Below are 22,125 nucleotides of genomic sequence, written 5' to 3' on the forward strand. Positions count from 1 at the left end.
GACGAGGTGCGGCTTGTAATGTTTATATTGCCAATTTCGGTGTTGCCATAACAACCGAAATTTGGAGCTGGGAGTTCAGGTGCGCCTTCATTCCTCGGTAAAGATTTTGACGCGTCCATCTCATCACCAATTTATTTATAGATTTATATTATAGCATCATTCAGCCACATACTTCGTTTGCACCATAATGTCACTCTCGTATAAATTCATCCATTATAAACATGATAAACAATCAAACAGCCGTTTAAGCGGTCGTGGGCTTGAACTCCCACGACTCCTGTGTAGGCTTGAAAGGAACACCAAGCTCAATCAACTTACCGAAGGCCTTGCTAAAATCCTCAAAGAAAGCGTCCTGGCTCTTGGCGTACTTCTCAACGTACTTTTTAAACGCCTTGTCCTGTTTATCGTCAATATGCACTACTACTCTCTTCTTGTCTATGTACAAACCTTGATGAAAGCCATATCAGCAGGCAACATCATAAGAGAGTTGGTCTTGTTGTCCTCATACTGAGGTGGTCCAGACCACTAAATACATTAGAGATTTCAGTAAAATTTGATAGTCTAATCAAACCTTTCTCCAGTGCCACTTCTCGTTCAAAAGCAAAGTGTAAAAGTCGTTGGTCATATAAGTAGGAGCGAAAGTCCAGGGACCATCGTATCCAGATCTGTCAGTGTGGCATCGTCCAAGAGCATGGGCACCGGTAAGAGCAGTGATCTCCTGATCATTGAATCCTGATGCTGATTAGAGCATGAATTTAACGATTGAAACGAAAATACGCACCCATGCGGTAGAAAATATCACGGACATGGGAAGCACCTTGAGAGGCATCAGGCAGTCTGCCATCAGGAGTGCAGGCAGCTAGAATGCAGTCAGAAATCAATGTCTTGTTAAAAACTGCATTTTTGAACATATCAGTGTAACTTGGTCTGATAGTAAACAGGCTCGTGCATTGTGCACATTCCGCTTCCAATCAAACTAAGAGCACAAGATAAAGATTTCGACTGCATAAAAAAGCATGACTTACATGCATCAGCATCGGTACGGCCGGGTCTCCACTTAATTGTAGGACCTCCGAGTTCCTGAACGGCACAGACACCAGCAAGAGTCCACAAGTCACCGTAAGAAATCCAAGGGAATTCAGCATGGATAGGCTCCAAGACAGCACGAGCAACAGCCTAGATACGAATTCAGCTAGATGTAAACAGATGTTTGAGATGATGATTACTTACCAGTCCATTGTTCGCACCCTATCAGTTAAAACCTAACGTCAGCCAAATGGCAATAAACATTAATTTTATTGAAGTTTCATACATGGAGCGATTCAGGTGCAAATCTATTAGCAAATTAGAATCATAAGACTCTGATTATAATTATGCAATATGGCTTACCTCATAGTGGCACCGTTTGAACCGCCGGAGTTAGAAGCGGCATCATAAGTGCCAGAAGCGTGCCAAGCAAGACGGATGAGAACAGGGCCATAAGATCCATCGTCATAGTCTTCAGCCTCGAGGGAATCAGCAATCTTGTTGTAAACAGTCTTATAGTCATCATAGGTTGGGACAAATGTAGCGGCGACCGAAGGGCCGAGAGTAGTGTAGTAATAGTAACCACCTCCTCCAACAAGGGCCAAAGCAACAGCGCCGAATGCGAATCCAGAACCAGAGCTCTTTGCTGGTGGAGGAGGAGGTGGTGGAGGTGGTGGTGGAGGGGTTGCAGCGGTTGAGTTAAAGCGGACGGTGCGAACAGAGGCACGACCTTTAGCTGAAGCAGCCAAGACTGATCTTGTAGATCTGAACAATGAACGAGGAATTGGCATTGCTAACTGATAGAAAAGAGTAGAGGGAAGAGAGGGAAGTGGGGTGAGTGAGAAAAGAAGTTGATTAAACCAGACCAGGCTTTCGAACCCGATCCGACTTCTCAGCCCACATCCAGAGTTGAATAGAGTCGGCCGGTGTTGGCTGTTCTTGACTCTGCCACCGTCGTTGGCGGGGATCCCATGTGTGGCATAAACACGGGTCAGTAGTAAATAGTAATAATTTCAGTAATAATAAAGTGTACCCAATTAACCGTACCCAAGCCGCTTTAATTGCTTATCAAGCCTTTACACACCTTGTTATTGGTCCAACCTTCAATATTACTAATTAATTCTGATAATATTCAATTAAAAAATAATAATAATTATAAAATATAAAATTTACTAATTAAAATAAATAAGGAGGTATTATCGCGTACTATTGAAGAGGAGTCACTCGTAAGTAATACGTTTACTAATTGTGCACTACATCATTAGCTTAATTTAGTAATCTACTAGTATTTACAGTTCAGACTGTGGTATATTTAATAATATACAGCAATACGCATATTTTGCACTATTTCACTTCTTATTCATCATCTGAATCTTCTCAGTGAAAATCCCATAATAAATTCTCTCGATAATCAGCTTCAATTAACGCGTATAAACTACATTGAAGGGGGAATCAATATTACCCGGCTTTGATACATTAGAATTGCACATTCAACAATTTATCTCGGTCAAGAATCAGGAAGAAACTCGTTCAAATTTCTCAGTATAAAGTAGAATATTTAGTGCAATGATTTCAAGAATTGTGCTGAGCCAACAGCAACACTCACTGTCTTCTGCACTTGTCAGGTCAGCAATGTCCTCGGCCTGGTCAAGATCAAGCTTTGCATTGCTTCCTCTGCGGCAGGCTACGCGACTGAACATCCCTACCTCTGTCCTCCGCGCGTTCTCATCCTCGGCCGCACGACGGAATGACACCAGTACTGCAGACAACTCACACAAATCAATTGGATGGGACGAGTTCCTTAAATACAGAGCCTATCGTCGGGGAATGCAGCTGGGATCCATGGCCATCGCAGGCTCAATTGGTTTCTTGACCGGCTGGGGATATATTTCCAACATTGTCATCGACCCGACGCAGATGATTTACGGATTTGATCCAATGCTTGTCATGGGTGCTGGTCTTTTCCTTTTCTCTGGTTGCTGCTCTCTTTTGGGTCCTATTGCTGGAAACTTCGTCTTCAACTTTCTAGTTCTGAGAAGCAAGCGGATACCATTCAGAATAGTACGTTTACATACTGAAAGTAACATAAAGTATACACTAACAAATCATACAGAAAGAGGACATGTTTTTAAAACACATCAAACGAAACAGAGTCGACCCATCATACCAGTCATTCGCCAACCCGGTTCCTGATTACTATGGTGAGAAAATCACATCCTTGCATGGATACAGACGCTGGTTACGGAACTGCGCTGCCTACCGCAAGAAACATGAAGAGTTTCTCAAAGTCTAGTCTCACTTCTCAACGTAAAGACCTATTTTGTTTATAATGTAATTACTTCCCCACATCTTCGTTTCATCGTGTTATATAGAAATGCTACAGTTTCTTACATGCATATAAAAGGCCACAACCAAACCCACCCAAAAAAATTAAGCATCCCTTAAACGGCCAATTACAGTGCAAATCAAGCGTCTTTCTTCTCTTCCGGCGAATGTGTAGACTGCTGCAGCAGCGTCTCAAACTCCGGAAACACTTCTGGCCCAAGCGAGTTAATGACATCCGTGACCTCGCGTGACAGTTCCTTCCGTGTCACCCGGAGTTTGCTGAGCGATGTCGAGTTGTCGCGGTCAAGACACGTCGTCAACGGTTTCAATGACTTGAAAATGTCCATTCCGACCTCACCTATTCGAAGGGCAGCATAACTGATCATCGGCAATACAATCATAGAAACAAGCGTGATCAGCCACACCGGCCGTAGCTCTGGAACAAGATCGTATTTCCAAGCAGCCCATGTAGCAAGCAACGCGTAAAACCAGTACAGCGCCGGTGCAAGACCCAACGCAACCATGATTTTCCACGACGCAATCACATCCTTAGCAGCGATTTTTACAGTCGACGCCTTCAATGCTTCTGCAGCCTTCTTCTTTGAAATCTTCTTTGTCGCAATGAAAATAGGTGCAAACAAAATCGCTCCGGGCAGCGCTCCGAAAGCAAGGAATACCAATTTCAGCGACCGATATACTAGCTTGCACAAAACCTCTGGCGTTGACAACGTAGCGTACTCAACCTGATGGTCGACAATACCAAGATGCATCAGCTGCTTGTTATAATTAGCAACTGCCTCCCGCAAGTGGATGATTCTTGGATCGTCCTTGTATTTCGAGTATCCAACAACCAGTCGTCTGTTCATCTCCACAACCAGTGACAAAGGAATCTTTCTATGTGCAGGTTTGTATAGTCTTCGCGCGGCCTGGATCACCATAAGTGTATCATAATCTGGCGATGTGACTGTCACTGAGAGCAAAGCGTCCCGGATGATATTCAACAGCTGGGCAACAGCACCACGCTTGTCCCCTGAGGTATACAACTCGACCAACTCAGGCGGAACACTTAATGGAGAACCAAACTCAATCACAGCGCGCGACCTGAATTTGTTTGGGTGGAAATAGTTCATGCCACATGGGACAATTTTGACGTCAAGACTAGGGTTCTGTTCAAGCGCACCAAGAGCCATAATAGCAACACCAGCCTTCAAAGGTAACAAACTTGGCCGGTCGTGAGAGCCTCCTTCGGGAAATATACCAATACAGCCGCCTTCATTCAGTCGTTGAAACACGTGGTGATACATTTCAGACTGATCAATCTTTGCTGCTTGCTTGAAATTTGAAGGTGCATTTATCAAGAAATCTGCAGCATTGTCTTTAAAGTCTTTCTTCAAAATCAGTTCTTCATCTGAAATAACCTTCTCGACTTCGGCACTGCCCATCGACTTTGGCAGCATTATAAGAGTGCCAGGAGCGCATTCTTGAGTAAATTTAGTACCTCTGCCTTTCAACACCATCGGACTTTCTTTGCTGTCCATGTAAAGCATTCCTGTCCCTGGTTTTGCATTATCCTGTGCTCGCGCAACTGGAATCGAGGACACACACCTTGCCACTGTGCCAACGAACGCCCGCTTCATGGATGCTGCAGCAGCCAAAAATGACATTCGTCGGCCAGCTTCATTTCTTACTTGACGCTGAAGCATGATAGGATCAACAAACTAGCCATACTGTTAACTTACTGTGAAATCCATGACAAGTCTAATTCATACCTGATTACAATGCGGAGCAGCCACAAAAATGAGAGGGCCATGTCTAGGTATTCTGTATGCTCCACGTGGTCGAATTTCTCTGAAAAATAAATCAAAAACAACTAAAACTTAGTTAAACCAATCACTCAAGTTATAGAATGCCATTACCTGATAAACTCCAGATCACCATGTCATACACCCAACCCATGAATGTAGACTCAGTATCGATCGACCGACCATAGTTAAGGCCATTTTCGAGCAAGCTGGAGCTTTCAGCCTCTTCTTTTTGGTCATATTCTGCAACTAAGTTTCCATGTTCGATATCATCTTTCGATCGTCTCTCTTCTTTGAGAAACGATGTGACTGCCGCCTTCGTAACAGGCAAAGCCATCTGAAGTAAGATAAAGTCTGTTAACAACTAAAAGTATAAAAGTGTTTGCCAGGTACAATAATGAAAGGCTAGTAAATATAAATGTGGAGACGGAAAGCGTGTGGAGTGTTCTGTGGAGGCAAAGCTCAGTATTGGACCAGTTGATTTTAGTTCTCGGAAGAGAGCACTGACGTTCGGATTATGTCAGCAAGATCTGAATGATCACTCGTAGCACCACGTAGCACAGTCCCTAAAGCACAGCAGGAAAATCAGTACCTAGACATTACTGTTGGTGGAGCACTGAAAGAACACTTATACACATTTACAATTTGAGTATGAACACATTTTAATGTGATGCTGGCCATATGCCCGAAGTTCACATCTATCCGAGCCTGTCAACAATTCACGGGTTTAGTAGCAATCTTGCATCTACGACAAAAAATAATGATTGACTCCGTATCCTATTCCCATTTCCTGTGAAAAATTTACCAACTTCATATATATACTAATAATGACTGTTTGCTATTAACTTATTTCTTTCCACTCCAACGATCTGCCCCTGAATACTGTTAGTTCTGTATCTTATGCGCCCTAAAAAACTTACATGACTGGGTGGTCTCTGCTGCCTTCTCCAATCCATTGTCAACAGCTGCGTTCGTTTTATCAACAGCGCGGCCAACTGCGGAATTTGATCGGTTGTAAGCGTCAGTAGCCATCTTGCTTGACTTATTGTAAGCGTCATCGGCCATATCCTCTGTTTTCTGCATCATAGCGGTCGACTTATCCTTCAAATTGTTTGATCGATTTCGCGCAACAGTGGCGCCGTCTTCAAGTTTGTTCTTTGCACTATCTTCATACTTCTGAGTCTGAATCTTAGGATGGCTGGCCCATGGAAGACCAACACGGCCATCTTGTTGACCGAACTGCTCAGCTGTTCCAGCAGATCGGCCTAATCTCTTGTCAGTGCTGATTTCTTAAGTGCGGAGTAGTAAGGTACATACCAAACCAGTATCCCATTCCAGCAACAGCGAACGACACTGCACCGGCGAGAAGGTAAAGTTCAGGATCGCGACGGGCAAATCCGTTAAGCATTCTTAGTTGTCCAGGCATTTTTTACGATTGTATAGAATGATATGATAGGTTTGTAATAATGAACGAGATGAGGCCAGGATGGGTCATTTATATAGTACGGATATTGCTTTAAAGTGGAGTTGACGTCATGAGTAGTTAATAAATTGATCTCCCTATTCATCATCATCGTCCAAAAGGGTCGACAAGTGCCAAACGCAATTCACATATATGCCCAATAGTAACACTGCTAATTACACTTTGCTTATTGTTTTATATCATTGTGTGATTCGAACGTTAATCTCTGAATTTGGAGTGATCCGCGAAAGAGTTATGAACATCTAGGATTTGCATGGGGTAGAGCGATGATGTCATCGATCAATGTAACTGAACAAACTTCATCGAGTATTTGACATTTTGTCGATTATATGAAGTGATTGATTATATGCATTTAAATGTTTATCATTATCTAATTTTACTTTCAATTGCGAGAGATTGAGTGTGTATTCGTTTAGTATGGCAATGTCGCTGCTATGGCTACCACAATGTAAATATACTTCTTCACGCCTCTTATTCATACCAGAACCCTGAACAAACAGTTGTCTTGCTTGAGCTTGAACTCTTATTACGAAATCCAAGCGGCACATAATGCTTAACTACTGTACCTTAGCCATGCGAAAACTGTACGTTGCAACTTAGTAAGTCGGGTTAGGGCATTTCTCAAGCTCAGTGATTTAGTTCCTGAATCTTTAAATGCCAATCCAGTCAAAGTGAATGTCAATTCCTCGGTCACGGTTTTACAGATACGCACGATTTTTGCTTACCGCGTCCAGGCACAGATCTTTGTTTATCTTGGCAACAAGGATGTCACTCGCATTACCCGACTCGTTTCCAGAGTTGATAAGGTCAACGTTCAACTCTGCAAAGGAATCAGGGGCACTTTTATTTTCAGAGTCCACCGACAAGGACATTGTGGTCCAAGACTTAACAGTAAGTCTTTGCTATTATGGTTCGATTGTGTAATGCTGAAATGAGTAGTTTAATGTACGAATTGTGCCTGCATTGGGTCAAAAACCAGTCAATAATAAGGACAATGACGATGTTGAGAAACCAAAAAAGAAGGTATGATTATCATAACATACAATCTTAGGAACTGATGATCTGACAGATCAAGTTTGATCCGTTTGAAACTCCGGAGCCTGCACTGTTTTTATGTTCTTTAGGCGAGAAGTATAGCATCATTCTCAACAAGTTCAGCATTCTGCCGTACCACTATTTATGCGTCACAACAAAGTTTGAATCCCAAAACGCTCCGTTGTCAGAAGACGACTTGATAGCGGCATGGGCTTGTCTGCAGGCAGACTTGGATCCCAACATGCGTCAGCTTGCGTTTTATAACTGCGGTGAACGATCGGGCGCGAGTCAGGCGCATAAGCATTTGCAATTCATCTCGGTGTCAAAACAGCCGAAACTACTGCCGGACGTGGCCCTGTCATACGGTGTTCCTGAGAGTAAAGGTATGCCATCTATTTCAATGTTGTACGGTTCAGCACTAATACGGTCTAGACGCAATTGGACAGTTTCCAACATACCATCCTGCTGTGCCGTTTGCCCATTTCGTACTTCCTCTTCCTCCCAATCCTACCGGCAACGATTTAGTTATGCGGTTCTCGTCTTTATTAGCCAGAACACTCAATGTACTCCGGCGACACGAGCAGCGTGATATTTCATTTAATTTTGCAATGACAAAAGAGTGGATTTTCGTTGCACCGAGAAGTCAGGAGTCTGCGGACGACATTTCAATAAATGCGACCGGTATGATCGGGCTCATGCTTGCTAAATCTGACGAACAAATGGAGCAGATCAAAACAAGGGGACCGCTGGAACTGTTGCTTTCTGTCGGTGTTGATCGAGTAATCGAAGACGAAGCGCATCATGATTATTAGAGTAAAATTGGAAAACTTTTGAGATGAAAAAACTACAGAAAAAACAATCAATCTGCTAGCAAAGCAGTCTGCTCTGCCAGAGAATAACCGAGTATGTACAATATATCTTGGAGCGAATGCGAGTTTAGTCGGGAAGGTGCACGTTCTTGCACAATCGGTTTTGCATTAAACGCAACACCGTACCCGGCTGTACGCATCATGACCAAGTCATTCGCACCGTCGCCGACAGCCATTGACTGTCGTCGTGTTAGCCAAATGTAAAGAGACGTAAGAAAAACTTACCTCGTGCAATTCAATGATTTCCCGCTCCGCAATCTCTCGCAAAAGATGCGCCTTGCGCTCGGCATTGACAATATGACCAAGTACTTTCCCCGTTAACGCTGTTCCATCTTCAGAAATCTCGAGTGTGTTGGCGTAAGCATAATCCAATCCAAGCTGTCCTTTTAGCCAGTTTGCCAAAGGAATGAAACCTCCACTCAGTACGGCAAGCGTGTATCCTTCGCTTTTTAAAGCTTTGCAGAGTTCAATGGCACCCGGGGTAATTCTGATTTGAGATTTTAAAGACTCAAACACGGTTGACGGCACGCCTTCTAGCAGGGACACTCTCCGCCGTAGCGATTCGTTAAAATCAATCTTGCCATTCATGGCGAGCGATGTTATAGTCTTGTAATTCGTCAGCGCATTCCGTATTTCAGTCACGTCCAATTTCACATACAGAAACCTGCTCCTCAACATCTGCGTAGGCCGCAATCATGTCAATAACCTCTTGCTGAATCAAAGTCGAATCCATGTCAAACACAACCAACCGCTTGCCCTTTCTGAACCGGTCGTTTGGTTGTAAACAAATATCCACATTATGCTCTACACAAACAGAATTCACCTCAGCCTTTAAACTAGCCAGCTCGACAGAGGCTGGCAGTGTAAAGACGTAATCGTATGCCCGACTAGACAGCTCTTTCTTGTCACTTTGCTCAATACTGAACTTCAACAGCACAGACTCCCACGCTACAAGGTGAGATGCAGTAAGCTCCGTCCTGGCTATCACTGTCGCAACATAACTCGTCATATTCTATTCTACCTTTTTTATTGCATATTCTGCCTTGTCTTCGTGCACTCTCGAAGTCGTTTCAAATTTTGAGCCGCACAGATTTTTGGCTATCATTTTCATTTCACTCTGGGAGAACCTTCAAATCGCATACAAAACACTCAATTGATCTTCAGTACAGAATGAACGAGTACTTGGTCTACGGCACTGCGTCGAGCGATCCCAAGAACCCAGGCTTGTTTGCGATTTCCACCGTTCGCCGGGTAAAACCTTTCAAGACGTTCAAGCAGAACGGCACGCTTGCGAATCGAACAGTCGTGCTGGACTCGTGTATACTTTCGGCACAGGCAGACAGACCGCTGATTTACGTCTATGGAATCACTAAAGAGGCGCCGGTGCAAAAAATTGTGCTGCCAGAGAAATTAAGCTGCATCACAGCGACCCGGTCAGGCAAGTTTTTGGCTGCAGGCACGCAGACTGGTAAATTGATACTTTGGGAGGTACTATACGTGATGTCAATTTGTGCCAAATATGGTGTTAACGACAGCAGCTTGGTTCAGGCGCGTGCTTGATATACAAAGAAATTCATTACGGCTCAGTGACCAGTATCGTGTTCAGTGCCGATGATGCGGTCCTATTTAGCGCAGGTGCTGATTCACGAATATATTCATGGCGGACGTTTGATTTATGTACTATGGGAATGAATTTAAACGAATTGAAGCCTTTGGCAGGCGCGACTCAACACAGTCTTGAAATCACAGGGTTATATTGTGGGTACGGCGGTGCCCTAGACTCCCGATTATATAGTATATCTCGAGATAGTAGTTGCAGGGTATGTGCTTGTTTATTTACGATAGAAGTGGCTAAGGGATAGGTGTGGGATGCGTCAGATTTGAAGTTGTACACGACGTATGTCTTTGAAGAGCCGCTTTGCAGCATCGTGGTTGATCCTGCTGAGCGAGCGATCTACGTTGGTGGTGAGAGCGGAGTCATTTATCATGTCGATTTATATAGGTCAACATCCAATGGCAGTATAGAATATAACGGTGGACTGCAGCGAACCGTATCTGTGTCGTCTGATAGCAATTCGATGTTTTCTGGACATTCAGGGAAGATTCTTGCTTTGGCTTTGACGTTTGATGCCACCATGCTGGTATCTGGGTCTGAAGACGGTTCGGTCATAGTCTGGGATATAGCTACACATCAATCTCTTAACGTTAATAGACTAGGCAGAGGCCCAGTGCATTCGGTAAATGTGCTGCCGAAATTGCCGTCAGAAGACCTTTTGCCGCTTGAATCGTTTAAGTTTCTGAGCGAGGAGTCGTACGGGTCTACTCATCAGTCATGGATGCAGATTCCAGATTTGACAGACGACGAGACAAGTTGCACGTTTTCAATAGCGAACTTGACAGAGACACCGATCGTGTCGTCAACTACGACGGGCCCGTCTGCCGAATCACAAAAACCTACGAGTGAGATTCAGACAAAAGAAACCGACGACTACAAGGCCAAGTTTGAGCGGGTCAGCGCTGCGTACGATAAGTTGTGGAAGGAGCACACCGCTATGCTTGAAGCCGCAAACGACGATGCGGATGATGAAGATGAAGACGATAATTGAAAAGTAAATTTGCACAAGCAAAAAGTTGTAAAGTTGTGTTTTGGCTATGATGTACTATATACTTTTTGAAGGGTTTTGTGTAATTCGTACTTGTTTCTATAGTGTAATTTATAATATGAACTGCCGGGAAATGTTTACCCTAGCCCTCGGCTCAGTGAAGGTTCCGACGCACAAATTCATCGTCAGTTTCGGCCTCGAACAAATCAAACAATCGACTTTGACACGTTTGATTTTGGTTGTTTTGCTGTTGTTTTAAACTGTTTAAATTTTAGCTTTGTACTTTGGTGCTTGGACAGCCTTGAATTAGAGTGAGTTGATAAAGTGTTCTTGTACAGCTCACTTTTTTCATCATCATTCGTGCTATTAAAATAGTTGGATTCAGGTCATCCATGGCCTCAAACGCGATGCTGAAGGTGCTCGCTCGATCATCTGCAGTAAGTGGGCAGCGGTCGTTGCTGGTGTCGGCCATGCCACTTGTGCGTGAGTTTTCGAGTAATTCAAGATGCTACTCCTCGTCTTCGTCTTCGTCTTCATCTTCCCCGTCTTCAAAATATTCACGGTCGGTTAGAGGTAGAAGGCATTTGCGCAAGAGTTTAAAGCAAGCGGCTGAGGCTCCTGCTGCAGACAAGAAGCTGGACTCTGTGGTCCGAGAAGTGCCTGCAATGAAGCATACTAGCATTATGAGTACGTTTTTCTTGGTCGTACGATAAAATTCATTTTGCTAACAAAAACAGGTTTGGCATATGACATTTTCTTTGCAGGTCATCGGCCGATATACACGACTAAACCATCACCCATCAACTTTGAAGCAGAGATTAACACTGCCCCGTTCCCGGAGTACACACCATTCTCTGACATGATTTCGTCGATAGTTAACGAGGAGGACAAGACGCCACTGATCACAATTGATATGGAAGCGCTTGCGTACCCCCTTGGCACGACATCCGCAACCGGACTTCTTCTCGACCCGGTCATGAAAACTCTGCCTGTTGAGACGCTAGAGCAGATCCGCACCAACCGGCCGCCTCCCCCACCAGGCGTTGCGCTGTCTCCTGGCTCGGGCATTTCGGACGCGACGCTAAATATGATTCGGGACAAGTTCAGCCAAAAATACGACGGCGACGCTCTCTCGACCGCTGACATTTTCTCGACGCTCAAGTGTTTCGCCATGTTTGGTGTTGACTACAAGACTGTCCGCGACTTGCAGAAGCGACTAGACAAGCGAGAGGACACTAGTGTGCAGATGTACTTCGCTACTGTAGACTCGGACGGCAATCTCGAATTGGTCCGACCGGTCAGCAAGCGGAAGAGACCGTCGTTACATGCGACCAGTGTCGTGCGCAAGCGAAAGCTGAAAATTAAGAAGCACAAGCTGAGAAAGAGACGGAAAGCAGAGCGAGCGCTGAAGCGTAAGTTGAACGGTTAGACGAATTTCATGTGCATTTTACACCGGTTGCGGTTCTGTGCCGGGGCAGTGATAGAGTTGACGTCGTTGAGTATCTTATGAATGTAATCATTATTTTGCTATTTGTCTATTGTGTAGAGTTTATGTATCCCCGTCTTTGCTGATGGCATATTTGTATGCAAAGTATTTCACTAGACTGTCATACGCGGGTTTATCGTTGAATCGCAACACGTTTGCTAGATGATCAGTACAATTCAGCAATGCTATTAGTGACAACTTACCAGCATCAATGTTTAAAGGACTGTCAATCTCTGGATCACTCAATAAAGCCAGTACGGCAATGCATGCTGACTGAAGTGTCCACGCAGCAGTCCAATGATTCTTTAATATGTCCAAGCAGACTTCACCGGTCTAGATTTGTCAATTGCATGAAGATAAACCATTTCTCATTAATTTACTGTAAAATGTATATTAGGATGGCATATCTTAGTCACGAACCTAATCTCTGGCGGTTGAAGAGGATATGTAGGTGGAACTTTAATATCAATCTTCCATACACCTCCTGTTTATTAATGACCCAATCCTGTTGTTCGTAAACCAACACATACCTTCGTAAGGAGTATCTGGAGCTCCACGAATTGTGCCGGTCCACCGAAACATGTCATACTCCTCGACTGGCGCTATATCAACATCTCTTATAACAGTCGAGTTCTCCGCTTCTTTCTCTAGCGCTCGATACTCTTTTGCTAATCGTTTTGTTGACGCTAGAGACATTTCTTGCTGTTTTAATAATGCTTTCGTTCGTGTGGAAGAGGTAGCGATGACCTACGTGCGAGAGCCGCACGTGGCATTTGGGACATTTAATCCAATTCTGACCGTCATTGTCGACATCAAAATCATACAGAATGACTGAGAAACCGACTTCACGAATTTTAACACAGGAAGATTTAGACGTTTTCTTGCAGTCGAAAACACTCGATGCTTTGCTTGAATTTGTGTTGGCACTTCGCGACGCTTGCAAAGGTCGTGTGAACTCGTTTGATTGTGGAGAATCAAATGTATGTGACTCTTTAATGCTTTACGAACATACTAACAATTCGAAGGCTGTTACAGCCACGTTACAATTGCTTGAGGATATTGAAAAATTAACAATTGCACATTCTGCTGTTTCGAATGAGAAGTCAAGGTTTGGAAACCCGGCGTTCCGTGACTTTTACGATGATTTGGATGCCAAATTGCCCTCATTACTGGAGTCCAGCTATCCATCTCTCAGTAACGATGAGGTGGTCGAGTTGCGTACGTATTTGCTTGAATCCTTTGGTAACCGGACTCGAATCGACTACGGATCCGGCCACGAGCTCAACTTCATGTGTTTTCTGCTCTGTTTGTTTCGCCTTGATGTATTTGACGAATCAGATTATACTAGGCTTGTGCTGCATGTCTTTAACCGCTACATTGCGTTGATGAGAACGATCCAGTCTCAGTACTGGCTTGAACCTGCGGGCTCGCATGGCGTCTGGGGACTAGACGATTATCATTTTCTTCCGTTTTTGTTTGGCGCATCGCAGCTAGTCGGACACAAATATCTGCGGCCGCGAAGTATACACGACAGCGAAATTGTGGAGATGTATGCGAAGGAGTACATGTATCTTGGTGCGATCAATTTTATAAATTCGGTTAAGACCGCATCCCTTAGATGGAGTTCACCAATGCTGGACGATATTTCCGGTGTCAAGACGTGGGACAAGGTTAGCGAGGGCATGGTCAAGATGTATAAAGCGGAGGTTTTGGGTAAAGTGCCAATTATGCAGCACTTTATGTTTGGCAAAATCTTACCCATCGGGCCATTGCCGAGCGAGAGCTTGTCGGAAGAGGACAAATCAACAAGCCATGACGGTCATGTGCATGGTGAGGGCGTTTTCGGCGACTGTTGTGGAATCAAAGTACCTAGCGCTATAGCCGCCAGCACATTGTCGCATAATGGTGAACTACGAAGCGTGCGACCGATTCCTTTTGACTAAATTTATGACGAAATGATAATGCAACAAAATAAATGTAAGTTTAGTTATGTCTACCAACTCCAATATCCTGACATGAACTAGACGTAAATGCTTATTGAAGGATATCCAGACAATAGCAGAAATTAATTAAAAATTTAAAAGAGAAAAGGCACTCATCTCCAATCCAAACTTCAACCACCAGTAATGCAAACCGAAGTGACGAACTCTTTTAAGAACACAACTCGTACACCTAAAATACACGGACTTTTTAATAAGAAGATGATTTTAAAAAATTATTTAGATGGTTCGTGAAGTGTTGATGACAATCAAGATAAATGACAGGGCAATAAGAGTGACCGCCGCGACCGTGACGTTGAGGATAGCAGCTCTGGAGGGAGGAAATTTTCCTCGCTGGACCCAGATGGCAACGATGTAGAATCTGTAGGCACCGATAAGCAAAAGCGAGATTGCGAGAACAATGAGAAGAGCTATGGATAATCAGTATATGCGTTCAAGCAGAAGTAGAAAAATCACGAACCTCCGATAACTTTTCCAGCATACAGCAGACCGTCACCTTGACCTCTGAAGGCCTGAGTCACAGCGAGACCGATGGTAGCAAAACTAAGACTGGTACGGACCCAAGCCAGGAAGTTTCGCTCGTTGGCTAAGTGATCTCTCGCGACCGGACCCTTGTTTTCCAGCAAAGTATTTGGTAAATTGCGCAGCAGCGTTCCCATGTGTTCGTACTGAACAAGCAGTGGAAAACCAGAATCGTTTCCCTTCATTTCCATCAACTCCGCCTCGGACACGGTTGGACCCTGGTCCAGAGCGGTGGTGGAAGATGAGGACGAAGCGTACCCAAGCAGAGACGCAGCCTGGTCACCGGCGGCCTTCTCAGCCATTCCAGTGCGATGAGTGACTTGTGACATAGTTGAAACTATTTGATTATTTTGAATCTCAAAGTACACGAAAGTACGCGAACGTTCAAATTGCGTTTACGTGACGACAAGGGAGGCAAGGATTCAGATGCTTGTGCTGATAAATTCGCTAATCGCTTTTATCGCCGCTTCAACGAACTAACGCAGTATAGCCGGGTACAAGACCCTCTGTTAATACGTAAGAGGTCAGAGCCGCACTCACATTTCTGCTCTCCACACAAACGACGACATGACAGACCAGGATGCGTCTTTGTTATTAACGTGGGCTAAACTGCAGGGGATAGTAATACATAAAAATGTGTCTATACAGTCAACAGCTGATGCGGGACTGGGAATTTTTGTGACGAATCCGGGAGAGATCACAGGCCCAATAATATCTGTCCCGAGATCGTTGGTATTGACTGCTGCAAACATTCGCATACTCGCACTCTCACTCAATACTACTTTGCTTCCATTAATGTCAGGCAGTGATCAAGCTATATCACCCCGAGAAGTAATTGTCAGATTCATTCTCTTTTCGTTAAAATGTCCACAAGTTAGCAGTAATTATTATACTCCTTACATTGCCTTACTACCTGATCCAACGAAGTCTGATCTTGTCCCACCAGTATTTTGGACAGAAGAACAGATTGTGAAAGTTCGCGGTACATCGCTTTTTTTTCCGTTGCAAGCAAAGCAACGCAAACTACATGCCGATTACGACAAGGTAGAGGCTAGATGGAGTCAAGTCATGAAAAATCATGACCCAATTTCATTTGAGGACTATGTCAAAGCAGATTTTCTGGTGACATCAAGAATCATGGAGTTGGGATCAGATGGAGAGATTGGGATTGTGCCTGTCATGGACTTTGCCAATCATGGGGTGCAGTTTGACGCCAGATATGAAATCAAGCCTGATGAAGTTGAGCTCGTTTGGACAGACAATGGCGATATTAAAGAAAAAGAAGTTTTGATATCGTATGGCACAGAGAAAGGGACGTCTGAGATTTTATTCACATATGGGTTTTTAGTCAATGAAGATGAAATTACCCGAGAAAGCGTTAAGATGTTAGTGCGCAAAGCCCCGGGACTTGCCGAGGCTGTTTATGGTCGACCAGCCACTGCAGAGCTTGTTGTTGAACTTGCAGGTGATGATGTTGAGATTCAATGGAACTGTGATCTTCTCTGGTTGTTATGCATGAATGCGTCTGATGGGTTTGAGATAAGTTTACCCCAGATTTACGATGAATCCGAGGTAGAATTGGAAGTTTCTATTAAGGGTAGGACCGTGAATGCCAAGGGGGACGAGTTGATTAGGGCAATCAAGGAAGAATACGACACAGACAAGGAAATGAAAGACGTTTATGAGCTCCGACGAGCAGCGATTCTTAGCGAGTGGATAACCGAATGGTCAAATGATTTAGTGGAATCTGAGTTAGCGTATCACAAAGTTCCGCCGGATGTCTTAGTTGAAGTCACAGATGGCGCTGCTTCGGTTGAATCCGGGTCTGAGTTGTTTGACGAGGTCACGGAGAGTCTTCGGCAACGAGAAAGCAATGTATTTTTGATGGTTCTTCGGAAGCTTGAAGCACGACAACACGAATTGTTGGAAAGTGAGAGTGTTAAAAACTACTTGATATCACAATCACAAGAACAACAAGAACAACAAGAACAACAAGATCCGATAATTGAAGAAAGTGATGAGGATAATCTACGATAATAAAATGATTCCGGTGGAGATTACTTCTGTATATAGACACACAGACATATTAATAGTTACCCAAAAGTGGAGAAACAAGATTTGTTAAACTTTATTCATCACGCTTAGGTCAACACAAATTATGTCGTTTACTTTTGACTATCCAAAGGACGCAACAATCACGCCAGTCTTGAAAATAATCACTCAAATTTGAAGTTTAAGGCGGAACGATTAATAATATGAAGAAAGAGGGAGATTAGGGTATTTGTAACATTTAATTAAGTAACCTTCTAGAACCGGAATAATCCTTGTCCGGGCCAGCGGAGGAGTGTCCGAGACAGTGTCCGCACGTAGTCTTTTAGACTCCGCACGTGACACTTTCTGCCAGCCACATGCAAACTTTGACCTTTACTTATTATGGTAACGTGCCTACCAACTTTTAGTACTTACCATTGACAGGTCTAATGACACCAACACAAGTCTGAGATTCACCCCACAAAAACGGCGGACATGGCACAGATCTGTGGGGAAGTTGGTGCCTGCACGCATTTGACGTTTGTGCCGCATCTCTACTTAATATTCTCCACCAATAGTTACCGACCTTAATAAATAACATGAGTAAGCCGCGATTTCCCCACAGCTTTCATTTCTTCAAACCTCTTTAGTTCTTTTTCTCTCATTTCTTGCTAGTTTCTTTTGTTTATAAACACTTGAAAATCACTTCATATAGTAAATATATATACCAGCAACAATGCCAGACGGCGCTCAAGCCTGGTACGTTCATTTTTACTCGTCGTGTGAACACGGCCGGCAACCTTTGCCACCCTTTCCAACATTGAACTGACTTCTTGAAGGAAAATGATTAAACCTCCCGGGGCACAGATTGGGAGAATTGCTCAAGCTTGTGATCGGTAAGCGATTCTTGTGAGATTATAATTGCAAGATTGTGTTCGGGTTTCACTCCGGTTAACACCGGTTTTGCTACCTTTTCATTATACAATCATTACTAACTTGGAATAGATGCCGAAGCAAAAAGGTAATTTGCAATTGCTGCTAAGTTACTTCGTTGAATTAGTATTAACACAATCCTTGTAGATTCGATGCGATGGCATGCGGCCATGTGTATGTTAATTGCCTTAGTTGGAGGCTTAATCTAATAGAGTTAGTGTTCTCAATGTCAATCTGTTGGGTTTGAATGTCGGACTTCTGACAAGTTGTCGCGTCGTGCTTTCCCTAGAGGCTACACAGAATCGCTGGAAGACCATATCCGTCAGCTTGAGCACGAGAACAGAGAACTTAAAGAAAGCTTGGATGCGCGCGATGACAGAATGGAACTTATGTCACGCGTTGACTGCGTTTCGCCGGGTACAGGTCTTCCTTCTGCTTCGTATGGTGCATCTAGAAAGCGGCCACACGTGCAGACCGCGCGTGACACCTCACCAGTAAACACCCACCAATCTATTTCCCACCGCTCTGACTCTGATTGCGACGACACAGAGTCCTTTGCTTTACGGGAACTCAAAAGTCTAAACTTGGATGGCTTGTTTGAAGGAAACTCATCCGGGCGTGTTTTTGTTGAGGTTCTTCAAGAAAAAGTTGCCTCAAAATCGAGCGCATTTTCTTCACTCATGGACGCTCTTTTGAAGACTTTTGATTTGTCTTCGTCGCCACCGCCGCGCAATGAGTTTGATGATGACCATTTGGACTCAATTCCCTCATTACCACCTCGCATGCTAGCAGATCAGCTTGTGAATTTGTTTTTCAAAGAGTGGCATCCGGTCTTTCCTGTTTTACATGCGCCAACTTTTTTTGCTGATTACGAAAAAACATACAATGCTTCCACGCTACTTGGTAAAGAAGAGTTTCTCTTGCAGCTGTTTTTGGTGTTAGCCATTGCTTCTCGTCGGTTTGATGCAGCGCCTCACATCGCTTCTCGTGCTACTTATGAAAGAAACTGGCGCCATTTGATAGCTACCATTGGGCATCGCAATTCACTGACCACTTTACAATCTCTTGTACTTGCTCAAATTGTCATGTGTTCTGCTGGCAGATATTCCGACATGTTCCAATACAAGATGGCTGCTACTGGTATGGCACTTCGGCTTGGTTTGAATAAGTCACATAAGCAATTCAATTTAAATCTACTTGAAGGGGAAATGCGTCTTCGTGTATTTTGGGCAGTGTACATTCTTGACTGTTTCTCAAGTGCATTTGTTGGTGTGCCTGTTATCATTAATGACTCCTGCATTGAGTGCTCGTATGCCTCCGACATTGACGATGAGTATTTGACCGCAAGAACCGTCTTGAGAGCACCGCCAGGAAGCTACACGAGGTTATCAATGTCAATTGCATTGTCTAAGTTTTCGCGAGTCTTGTCAAATATTCTCGGCAAGATGTATGGCTCGAACAAATCGCGGTCCAGTCAGATGGTGTTCCAGCTTGAAGACGGATTGGAGGGATGGTACCGCGAACTGTCTCCGCATCTAAAGTTTGAATTGAACAATGGCACTCCGCGAGGCTCGTCAGCATCATTGCACTCTCGAGCTCCATTTTTATTGCTGGTGTACCATTATGCTCGTGTTTTGATTCATCGTCCCGCAATTGCGACTGAGGACTCTAAAACAGCAGGATCATCGTCCATTGCTGCAATGATTGACAGTTCAAGATCGATCATTCTTTTGAGTCACTATTTGCGCTCGCGGGACTCCGCTTGGACCATTTGCATGAACGAGTCCAAAACTTTGCTTGCAGTTGGCCTAATCGTACTTTTTGGTGCTATGGATTATCCCAAAGATGGAGCACTGATCATGGAGGCCCAGCGGATAATTTCCAAATGTCTTGAAGGCATTTATAAGAACCCGGGTGTCCCAAATAGCGAATACCGCGCGTTTGAAGGCTTGTGTGATGGATTGTTCGGGAGTGGTCGTGCAAGATCGGCAAGCATTAGCCAGCGCCCACCAGGCGATGAGCATTTGGCAACACCGACGGACACTTCGAATATAGTCCCGAGACAGTCAATTGCTATTCCGCATTTGCCTCCGTCTGGACAACAAACGCCATCTAATGTGCCGGTAGGTTCAGAGTCTGACCGGCAGCCGGATATTGACGTTTTGCAATGGGCCATCTCGCAGCACCAGCAGTTGCAATATCGCAATAGCTCGACACATTTGGAAGCGACAGTCACACATCATGATGCCGAGCTGGAAAATTTATTTGCGTTGATGGATTCATCGGACTCTGCCAACCTGGCTGGTCTTCCACCTCTGCCTTCTGTGCCGCGAAAGTCGGTGTTCGATTCGACTGCAGCTGAAATCAATCGCGCGTTGTCGGTGTCTTCAGTGTCGTCTGGTTCATCAGGTTCATCAGGTTCATCTGGGTTTTCCGGCTGCACGAATCTGTCGGGCGATTATACCGCGTCGTCGTCCAAGTTCAATAACAATCAAATGCCGCTTAGTGGTGGGGCAAATGGTGAGTGGAGCATGTGGTGGGAGGACTTGTTTGGGACTCCTGGCGGACAAGATTCGGACACAACAGTGTCGTCCGCTCCGCCTTCGGTTGCGCTGGACGAAGGAAATGACACACCGATCCTGACTGCTGCTAAATTTGACGACAGTTCTCTTCGAGGAAAGAAGCAGACGACTGCTTCGTTGTTGCGGAGTGTGAAAGAGGAAGAGTGGAATGGTATGGGCTGGGTTACAGGCGCTGGGGAGAAAGTAGTGTGATGTACTGGATATATTGCGCTATTCGTTGATTCTATGTTGAGATATGGATATGGTGTCTGGCGGTTGTTACTTTGGCTTGTAAATTAATTGAATAGCAAAAAATGATAAGGTTATGGCTATGAAACTGAGTGAAGGGTAAAAAGATTATATTACATTAAATTACATGAAGGTTTAGAATGACAAGTAGTATCCATAAACCATACTCCGGAGCTCTTTTGTCTCTTCTTCTTCCACAAACATGGGCCACCACTTTTCCTCAAACAGCTTCTCAACCTCGAACCCCATTTCCTTTGCGTCGTCAAAGAATTTCAAGTCGCGGTGAAATAGTTTTGCTCTGTGTGGTGTGAAAACGACAAAGATCTTTGCGTCTTTATTTTTGTGAGACAGTGTCTGCCAGCATGTGGCCAGTAGTTTTGCATGCTCAGAATGATTGAAAACGACGTCGGACAGGATGATGAGGTCGTAGCCATCGTCGCCGGGAATCAGATCCAACAGCGGTTTCGTATCGTTTCCCCAAATATATCCGTCCACAGCAAACAAATCCTTAGACACTTTTTGGTCCTCGACGTACTTCTCGACGTTGTATTCAATGTTCTCAATCAGTTCTGTCTCTGGATAATCCGTAATGACGATCTTGCGTGCACCCTGAATCGCACATATGAAACTCGGCAGTGCGGCACCGGCACCAACCTCGAGTACCGTTTTGCCGGCACACAGTTGGGCGCCGTGCTGGTCGAGCCAGTTGCCGGTGACTTTACTGGCGTTCCATAGTAGATGGCCCCAGAGCGGCGACTTACCTACTAATCGCAGCGTGATTTCTGTCGGTCTAGAAAAGGTTGGTTAAGTGTTGTATGATTTTAGTTTGCGCGTGTGATACTTACTCGTTGTCTTTAACGAATTCGGGCTTGCGGTGGTAAACGTCAGATGACGGTGGTGGAGGTGGTTTGTAAAAATCCTCGGGGACTTCAAATAGGCTTGCAGCCACACCGTATATAGACTCGGTGTCGCTCATTGTGATTTTTATTCTCCTGACAAGACTAACGTCTTTGGACCCAATCGATTCCAAAATCGACTTCGAGCTGCGAATGCAGACGTGACTTGAACTCGAGATACATTATTTTAGAGTTTTGACGAATTCAGGGGCGCATTATACATTTATTATTATAAATTTATGGCATATTTGCATAATGATGTATGTAAGATTAAATCGTTTGCTGTGTGCGAATTTTTCAAACT

General features: G+C 44.3%; 14 protein-coding genes across 14 annotated transcripts; 7 read left to right on the plus strand and 7 right to left on the minus strand.

Moving 5' to 3' along the window:
* Position 1: 1 nt before the first annotated feature.
* V1512DRAFT_257300 (heme peroxidase) lies at positions 2–1,925 on the minus strand. The gene is made up of 8 exons (XM_066915188.1): positions 1,390–1,925; positions 1,313–1,334; positions 1,231–1,248; positions 1,026–1,176; positions 782–859; positions 572–732; positions 448–525; positions 2–397 (listed from the first exon to the last, which is right to left on the minus strand). Exons 1-8 carry the CDS (start codon positions 1,815–1,817, stop codon positions 245–247), a joined length of 1,089 nt encoding a protein of 362 aa, XP_066774630.1. The 5' UTR covers positions 1,818–1,925; the 3' UTR covers positions 2–244.
* Positions 1,926–2,658: 733 nt separating this feature from the next.
* On the plus strand, positions 2,659–3,319 carry V1512DRAFT_251013 (mitochondrial import protein Pam17; the record flags this gene model as incomplete). Its single annotated transcript, XM_066914669.1, has 2 exons — positions 2,659–3,087; positions 3,140–3,319. The coding sequence occupies 2 exons, from the start codon at positions 2,659–2,661 to the stop codon at positions 3,317–3,319; spliced, it is 609 nt and encodes a 202-aa protein (XP_066774631.1).
* Positions 3,320–3,321: 2 nt separating this feature from the next.
* On the minus strand, positions 3,322–5,810 carry V1512DRAFT_219605 (uncharacterized protein). The gene is made up of 3 exons (XM_066913667.1): positions 5,268–5,810; positions 5,121–5,221; positions 3,322–5,069 (listed from the first exon to the last, which is right to left on the minus strand). Exons 1-3 carry the CDS (start codon positions 5,488–5,490, stop codon positions 3,492–3,494), a joined length of 1,902 nt encoding a protein of 633 aa, XP_066774632.1. The 5' UTR covers positions 5,491–5,810; the 3' UTR covers positions 3,322–3,491.
* Positions 5,811–5,999: 189 nt separating this feature from the next.
* On the minus strand, positions 6,000–6,579 carry V1512DRAFT_245339 (uncharacterized protein; the record flags this gene model as incomplete). The annotated part of the gene is made up of 3 exons (XM_066914372.1): positions 6,000–6,028; positions 6,074–6,418; positions 6,471–6,579. The coding sequence occupies 3 exons, from the start codon at positions 6,577–6,579 to the stop codon at positions 6,000–6,002; spliced, it is 483 nt and encodes a 160-aa protein (XP_066774633.1).
* Positions 6,580–7,401: 822 nt separating this feature from the next.
* V1512DRAFT_200904 (ATP adenylyltransferase-domain-containing protein) lies at positions 7,402–8,483 on the plus strand (the record flags this gene model as incomplete). Its single annotated transcript, XM_066913208.1, has 4 exons — positions 7,402–7,527; positions 7,576–7,659; positions 7,712–8,054; positions 8,104–8,483. The coding sequence occupies 4 exons, from the start codon at positions 7,402–7,404 to the stop codon at positions 8,481–8,483; spliced, it is 933 nt and encodes a 310-aa protein (XP_066774634.1).
* A 47-nt stretch (positions 8,484–8,530) lies between these two features.
* Positions 8,531–9,549, minus strand: V1512DRAFT_269421 (HAD-like domain-containing protein; the record flags this gene model as incomplete). The annotated part of the gene is made up of 3 exons (XM_066917569.1): positions 8,531–8,719; positions 8,766–9,146; positions 9,199–9,549. The coding sequence occupies 3 exons, from the start codon at positions 9,547–9,549 to the stop codon at positions 8,531–8,533; spliced, it is 921 nt and encodes a 306-aa protein (XP_066774635.1).
* A 92-nt stretch (positions 9,550–9,641) lies between these two features.
* Positions 9,642–11,281, plus strand: V1512DRAFT_273741 (WD40-repeat-containing domain protein). Its single transcript, XM_066917742.1, has 3 exons — positions 9,642–10,028; positions 10,079–10,360; positions 10,403–11,281. The coding sequence occupies exons 1-3, from the start codon at positions 9,711–9,713 to the stop codon at positions 11,144–11,146; spliced, it is 1,344 nt and encodes a 447-aa protein (XP_066774636.1). The 5' UTR covers positions 9,642–9,710; the 3' UTR covers positions 11,147–11,281.
* Positions 11,282–11,295: 14 nt separating this feature from the next.
* On the plus strand, positions 11,296–12,675 carry V1512DRAFT_257313 (mitochondrial 37S ribosomal protein mS38). The gene is made up of 2 exons (XM_066915189.1): positions 11,296–11,830; positions 11,881–12,675. The coding sequence occupies exons 1-2, from the start codon at positions 11,536–11,538 to the stop codon at positions 12,570–12,572; spliced, it is 987 nt and encodes a 328-aa protein (XP_066774637.1). The 5' UTR covers positions 11,296–11,535; the 3' UTR covers positions 12,573–12,675.
* V1512DRAFT_257317 (ubiquitin-conjugating enzyme/RWD-like protein) lies at positions 12,476–13,357 on the minus strand. Its single transcript, XM_066915190.1, has 4 exons — positions 13,160–13,357; positions 13,010–13,113; positions 12,833–12,962; positions 12,476–12,787 (listed from the first exon to the last, which is right to left on the minus strand). The coding sequence occupies exons 1-4, from the start codon at positions 13,323–13,325 to the stop codon at positions 12,693–12,695; spliced, it is 495 nt and encodes a 164-aa protein (XP_066774638.1). The 5' UTR covers positions 13,326–13,357; the 3' UTR covers positions 12,476–12,692.
* Positions 13,122–14,828, plus strand: V1512DRAFT_257318 (uncharacterized protein). The gene is made up of 3 exons (XM_066915191.1): positions 13,122–13,609; positions 13,655–14,606; positions 14,654–14,828. The coding sequence occupies exons 1-2, from the start codon at positions 13,457–13,459 to the stop codon at positions 14,570–14,572; spliced, it is 1,071 nt and encodes a 356-aa protein (XP_066774639.1). The 5' UTR covers positions 13,122–13,456; the 3' UTR covers positions 14,573–14,606; positions 14,654–14,828.
* Positions 14,829–14,848: 20 nt separating this feature from the next.
* On the minus strand, positions 14,849–15,342 carry V1512DRAFT_269426 (uncharacterized protein; the record flags this gene model as incomplete). Its single annotated transcript, XM_066917570.1, has 2 exons — positions 14,849–15,039; positions 15,090–15,342. 2 exons carry the CDS (start codon positions 15,340–15,342, stop codon positions 14,849–14,851), a joined length of 444 nt encoding a protein of 147 aa, XP_066774640.1.
* Positions 15,343–15,714: 372 nt separating this feature from the next.
* On the plus strand, positions 15,715–17,563 carry V1512DRAFT_257320 (uncharacterized protein). The gene has a single exon (XM_066915192.1). The coding sequence runs from the start codon at positions 15,719–15,721 to the stop codon at positions 17,186–17,188; it is 1,470 nt and encodes a 489-aa protein (XP_066774641.1). The 5' UTR covers positions 15,715–15,718; the 3' UTR covers positions 17,189–17,563.
* A 222-nt stretch (positions 17,564–17,785) lies between these two features.
* On the plus strand, positions 17,786–21,024 carry V1512DRAFT_289059 (fungal-specific transcription factor domain-containing protein). Its single transcript, XM_066918162.1, has 5 exons — positions 17,786–17,941; positions 18,022–18,078; positions 18,188–18,203; positions 18,263–18,289; positions 18,334–21,024. The coding sequence occupies exons 1-5, from the start codon at positions 17,919–17,921 to the stop codon at positions 20,887–20,889; spliced, it is 2,679 nt and encodes an 892-aa protein (XP_066774642.1). The 5' UTR covers positions 17,786–17,918; the 3' UTR covers positions 20,890–21,024.
* Positions 21,019–21,987, minus strand: V1512DRAFT_219628 (uncharacterized protein). Its single transcript, XM_066913668.1, has 2 exons — positions 21,771–21,987; positions 21,019–21,715 (listed from the first exon to the last, which is right to left on the minus strand). The coding sequence occupies exons 1-2, from the start codon at positions 21,899–21,901 to the stop codon at positions 21,061–21,063; spliced, it is 786 nt and encodes a 261-aa protein (XP_066774643.1). The 5' UTR covers positions 21,902–21,987; the 3' UTR covers positions 21,019–21,060.
* Between the last annotated feature and the right edge of the window lie 138 nt (positions 21,988–22,125).

This window comes from Lipomyces arxii (assembly GCF_038497795.1).
Source record: "Lipomyces arxii strain Phaff 12-163 unplaced genomic scaffold V1512scaffold_1, whole genome shotgun sequence".
NCBI classification, from domain to species: domain Eukaryota; kingdom Fungi; phylum Ascomycota; class Lipomycetes; order Lipomycetales; family Lipomycetaceae; genus Lipomyces; species Lipomyces arxii.

Bases quoted from the DNA above. Each gene is read 5' to 3' on its own strand.
- V1512DRAFT_289059 (XM_066918162.1), top strand. From the start codon at position 17,919: ATGCCAGACGGCGCTCAAGCCTG. The intron at 17,942-18,021 runs GTACGTTCATTT...GACTTCTTGAAG, and splicing joins CCAGACGGCGCTCAAGCCTG to GAAAATGATTAAACCTCCCG. The intron at 18,290-18,333 runs GTATGTTAATTG...TAATAGAGTTAG, and splicing joins GCGATGGCATGCGGCCATGT to TGTTCTCAATGTCAATCTGT.
- V1512DRAFT_219605 (XM_066913667.1), bottom strand. From the start codon at position 5,490: ATGGCTTTGCCTGTTACGAAGGCGGCAGTCACATCGTTTCTCAAAGAA. The intron at 5,222-5,267 runs GTAATGGCATTC...ACTAAGTTTTAG, and splicing joins GGTGATCTGGAGTTTATCAG to TTGTTTTTGATTTATTTTTC. The intron at 5,070-5,120 runs GTATGAATTAGA...CAGTATGGCTAG, and splicing joins CTGCTCCGCATTGTAATCAG to TTTGTTGATCCTATCATGCT.
- V1512DRAFT_219628 (XM_066913668.1), bottom strand. From the start codon at position 21,901: ATGAGCGACACCGAGTCTATATACGGTGTGGCTGCAAGCCTATTTGAA. The intron at 21,716-21,770 runs GTAAGTATCACA...AACCTTTTCTAG, and splicing joins GAATTCGTTAAAGACAACGA to ACCGACAGAAATCACGCTGC.
- V1512DRAFT_257300 (XM_066915188.1), bottom strand. From the start codon at position 1,817: ATGCCAATTCCTCGTTCATTGTTCAGATCTACAAGATCAGTCTTGGCT. The intron at 733-781 runs GTGCGTATTTTC...AATCAGCATCAG, and splicing joins TGATATTTTCTACCGCATGG to GATTCAATGATCAGGAGATC. The intron at 526-571 runs GTTTGATTAGAC...TAATGTATTTAG, and splicing joins AGAAGTGGCACTGGAGAAAG to TGGTCTGGACCACCTCAGTA.
- V1512DRAFT_257320 (XM_066915192.1), top strand. From the start codon at position 15,719: ATGACAGACCAGGATGCGTCTTTGTTATTAACGTGGGCTAAACTGCAG.
- V1512DRAFT_257317 (XM_066915190.1), bottom strand. From the start codon at position 13,325: ATGTCTCTAGCGTCAACAAAACGATTAGCAAAAGAGTATCGAGCGCTA. The intron at 12,963-13,009 runs GTAAATTAATGA...TGACAAATCTAG, and splicing joins ATCCTAATATACATTTTACA to ACCGGTGAAGTCTGCTTGGA. The intron at 12,788-12,832 runs GTAAGTTGTCAC...CTGATCATCTAG, and splicing joins TCCTTTAAACATTGATGCTG to CAAACGTGTTGCGATTCAAC.
- V1512DRAFT_257313 (XM_066915189.1), top strand. From the start codon at position 11,536: ATGGCCTCAAACGCGATGCTGAAGGTGCTCGCTCGATCATCTGCAGTA. The intron at 11,831-11,880 runs GTACGTTTTTCT...TAACAAAAACAG, and splicing joins GAAGCATACTAGCATTATGA to GTTTGGCATATGACATTTTC.
- V1512DRAFT_257318 (XM_066915191.1), top strand. From the start codon at position 13,457: ATGACTGAGAAACCGACTTCACGAATTTTAACACAGGAAGATTTAGAC. The intron at 13,610-13,654 runs GTATGTGACTCT...AACAATTCGAAG, and splicing joins TTGATTGTGGAGAATCAAAT to GCTGTTACAGCCACGTTACA.
- V1512DRAFT_273741 (XM_066917742.1), top strand. From the start codon at position 9,711: ATGAACGAGTACTTGGTCTACGGCACTGCGTCGAGCGATCCCAAGAAC. The intron at 10,029-10,078 runs GTACTATACGTG...TAACGACAGCAG, and splicing joins GTAAATTGATACTTTGGGAG to CTTGGTTCAGGCGCGTGCTT. The intron at 10,361-10,402 runs GTATGTGCTTGT...GCTAAGGGATAG, and splicing joins CTCGAGATAGTAGTTGCAGG to GTGTGGGATGCGTCAGATTT.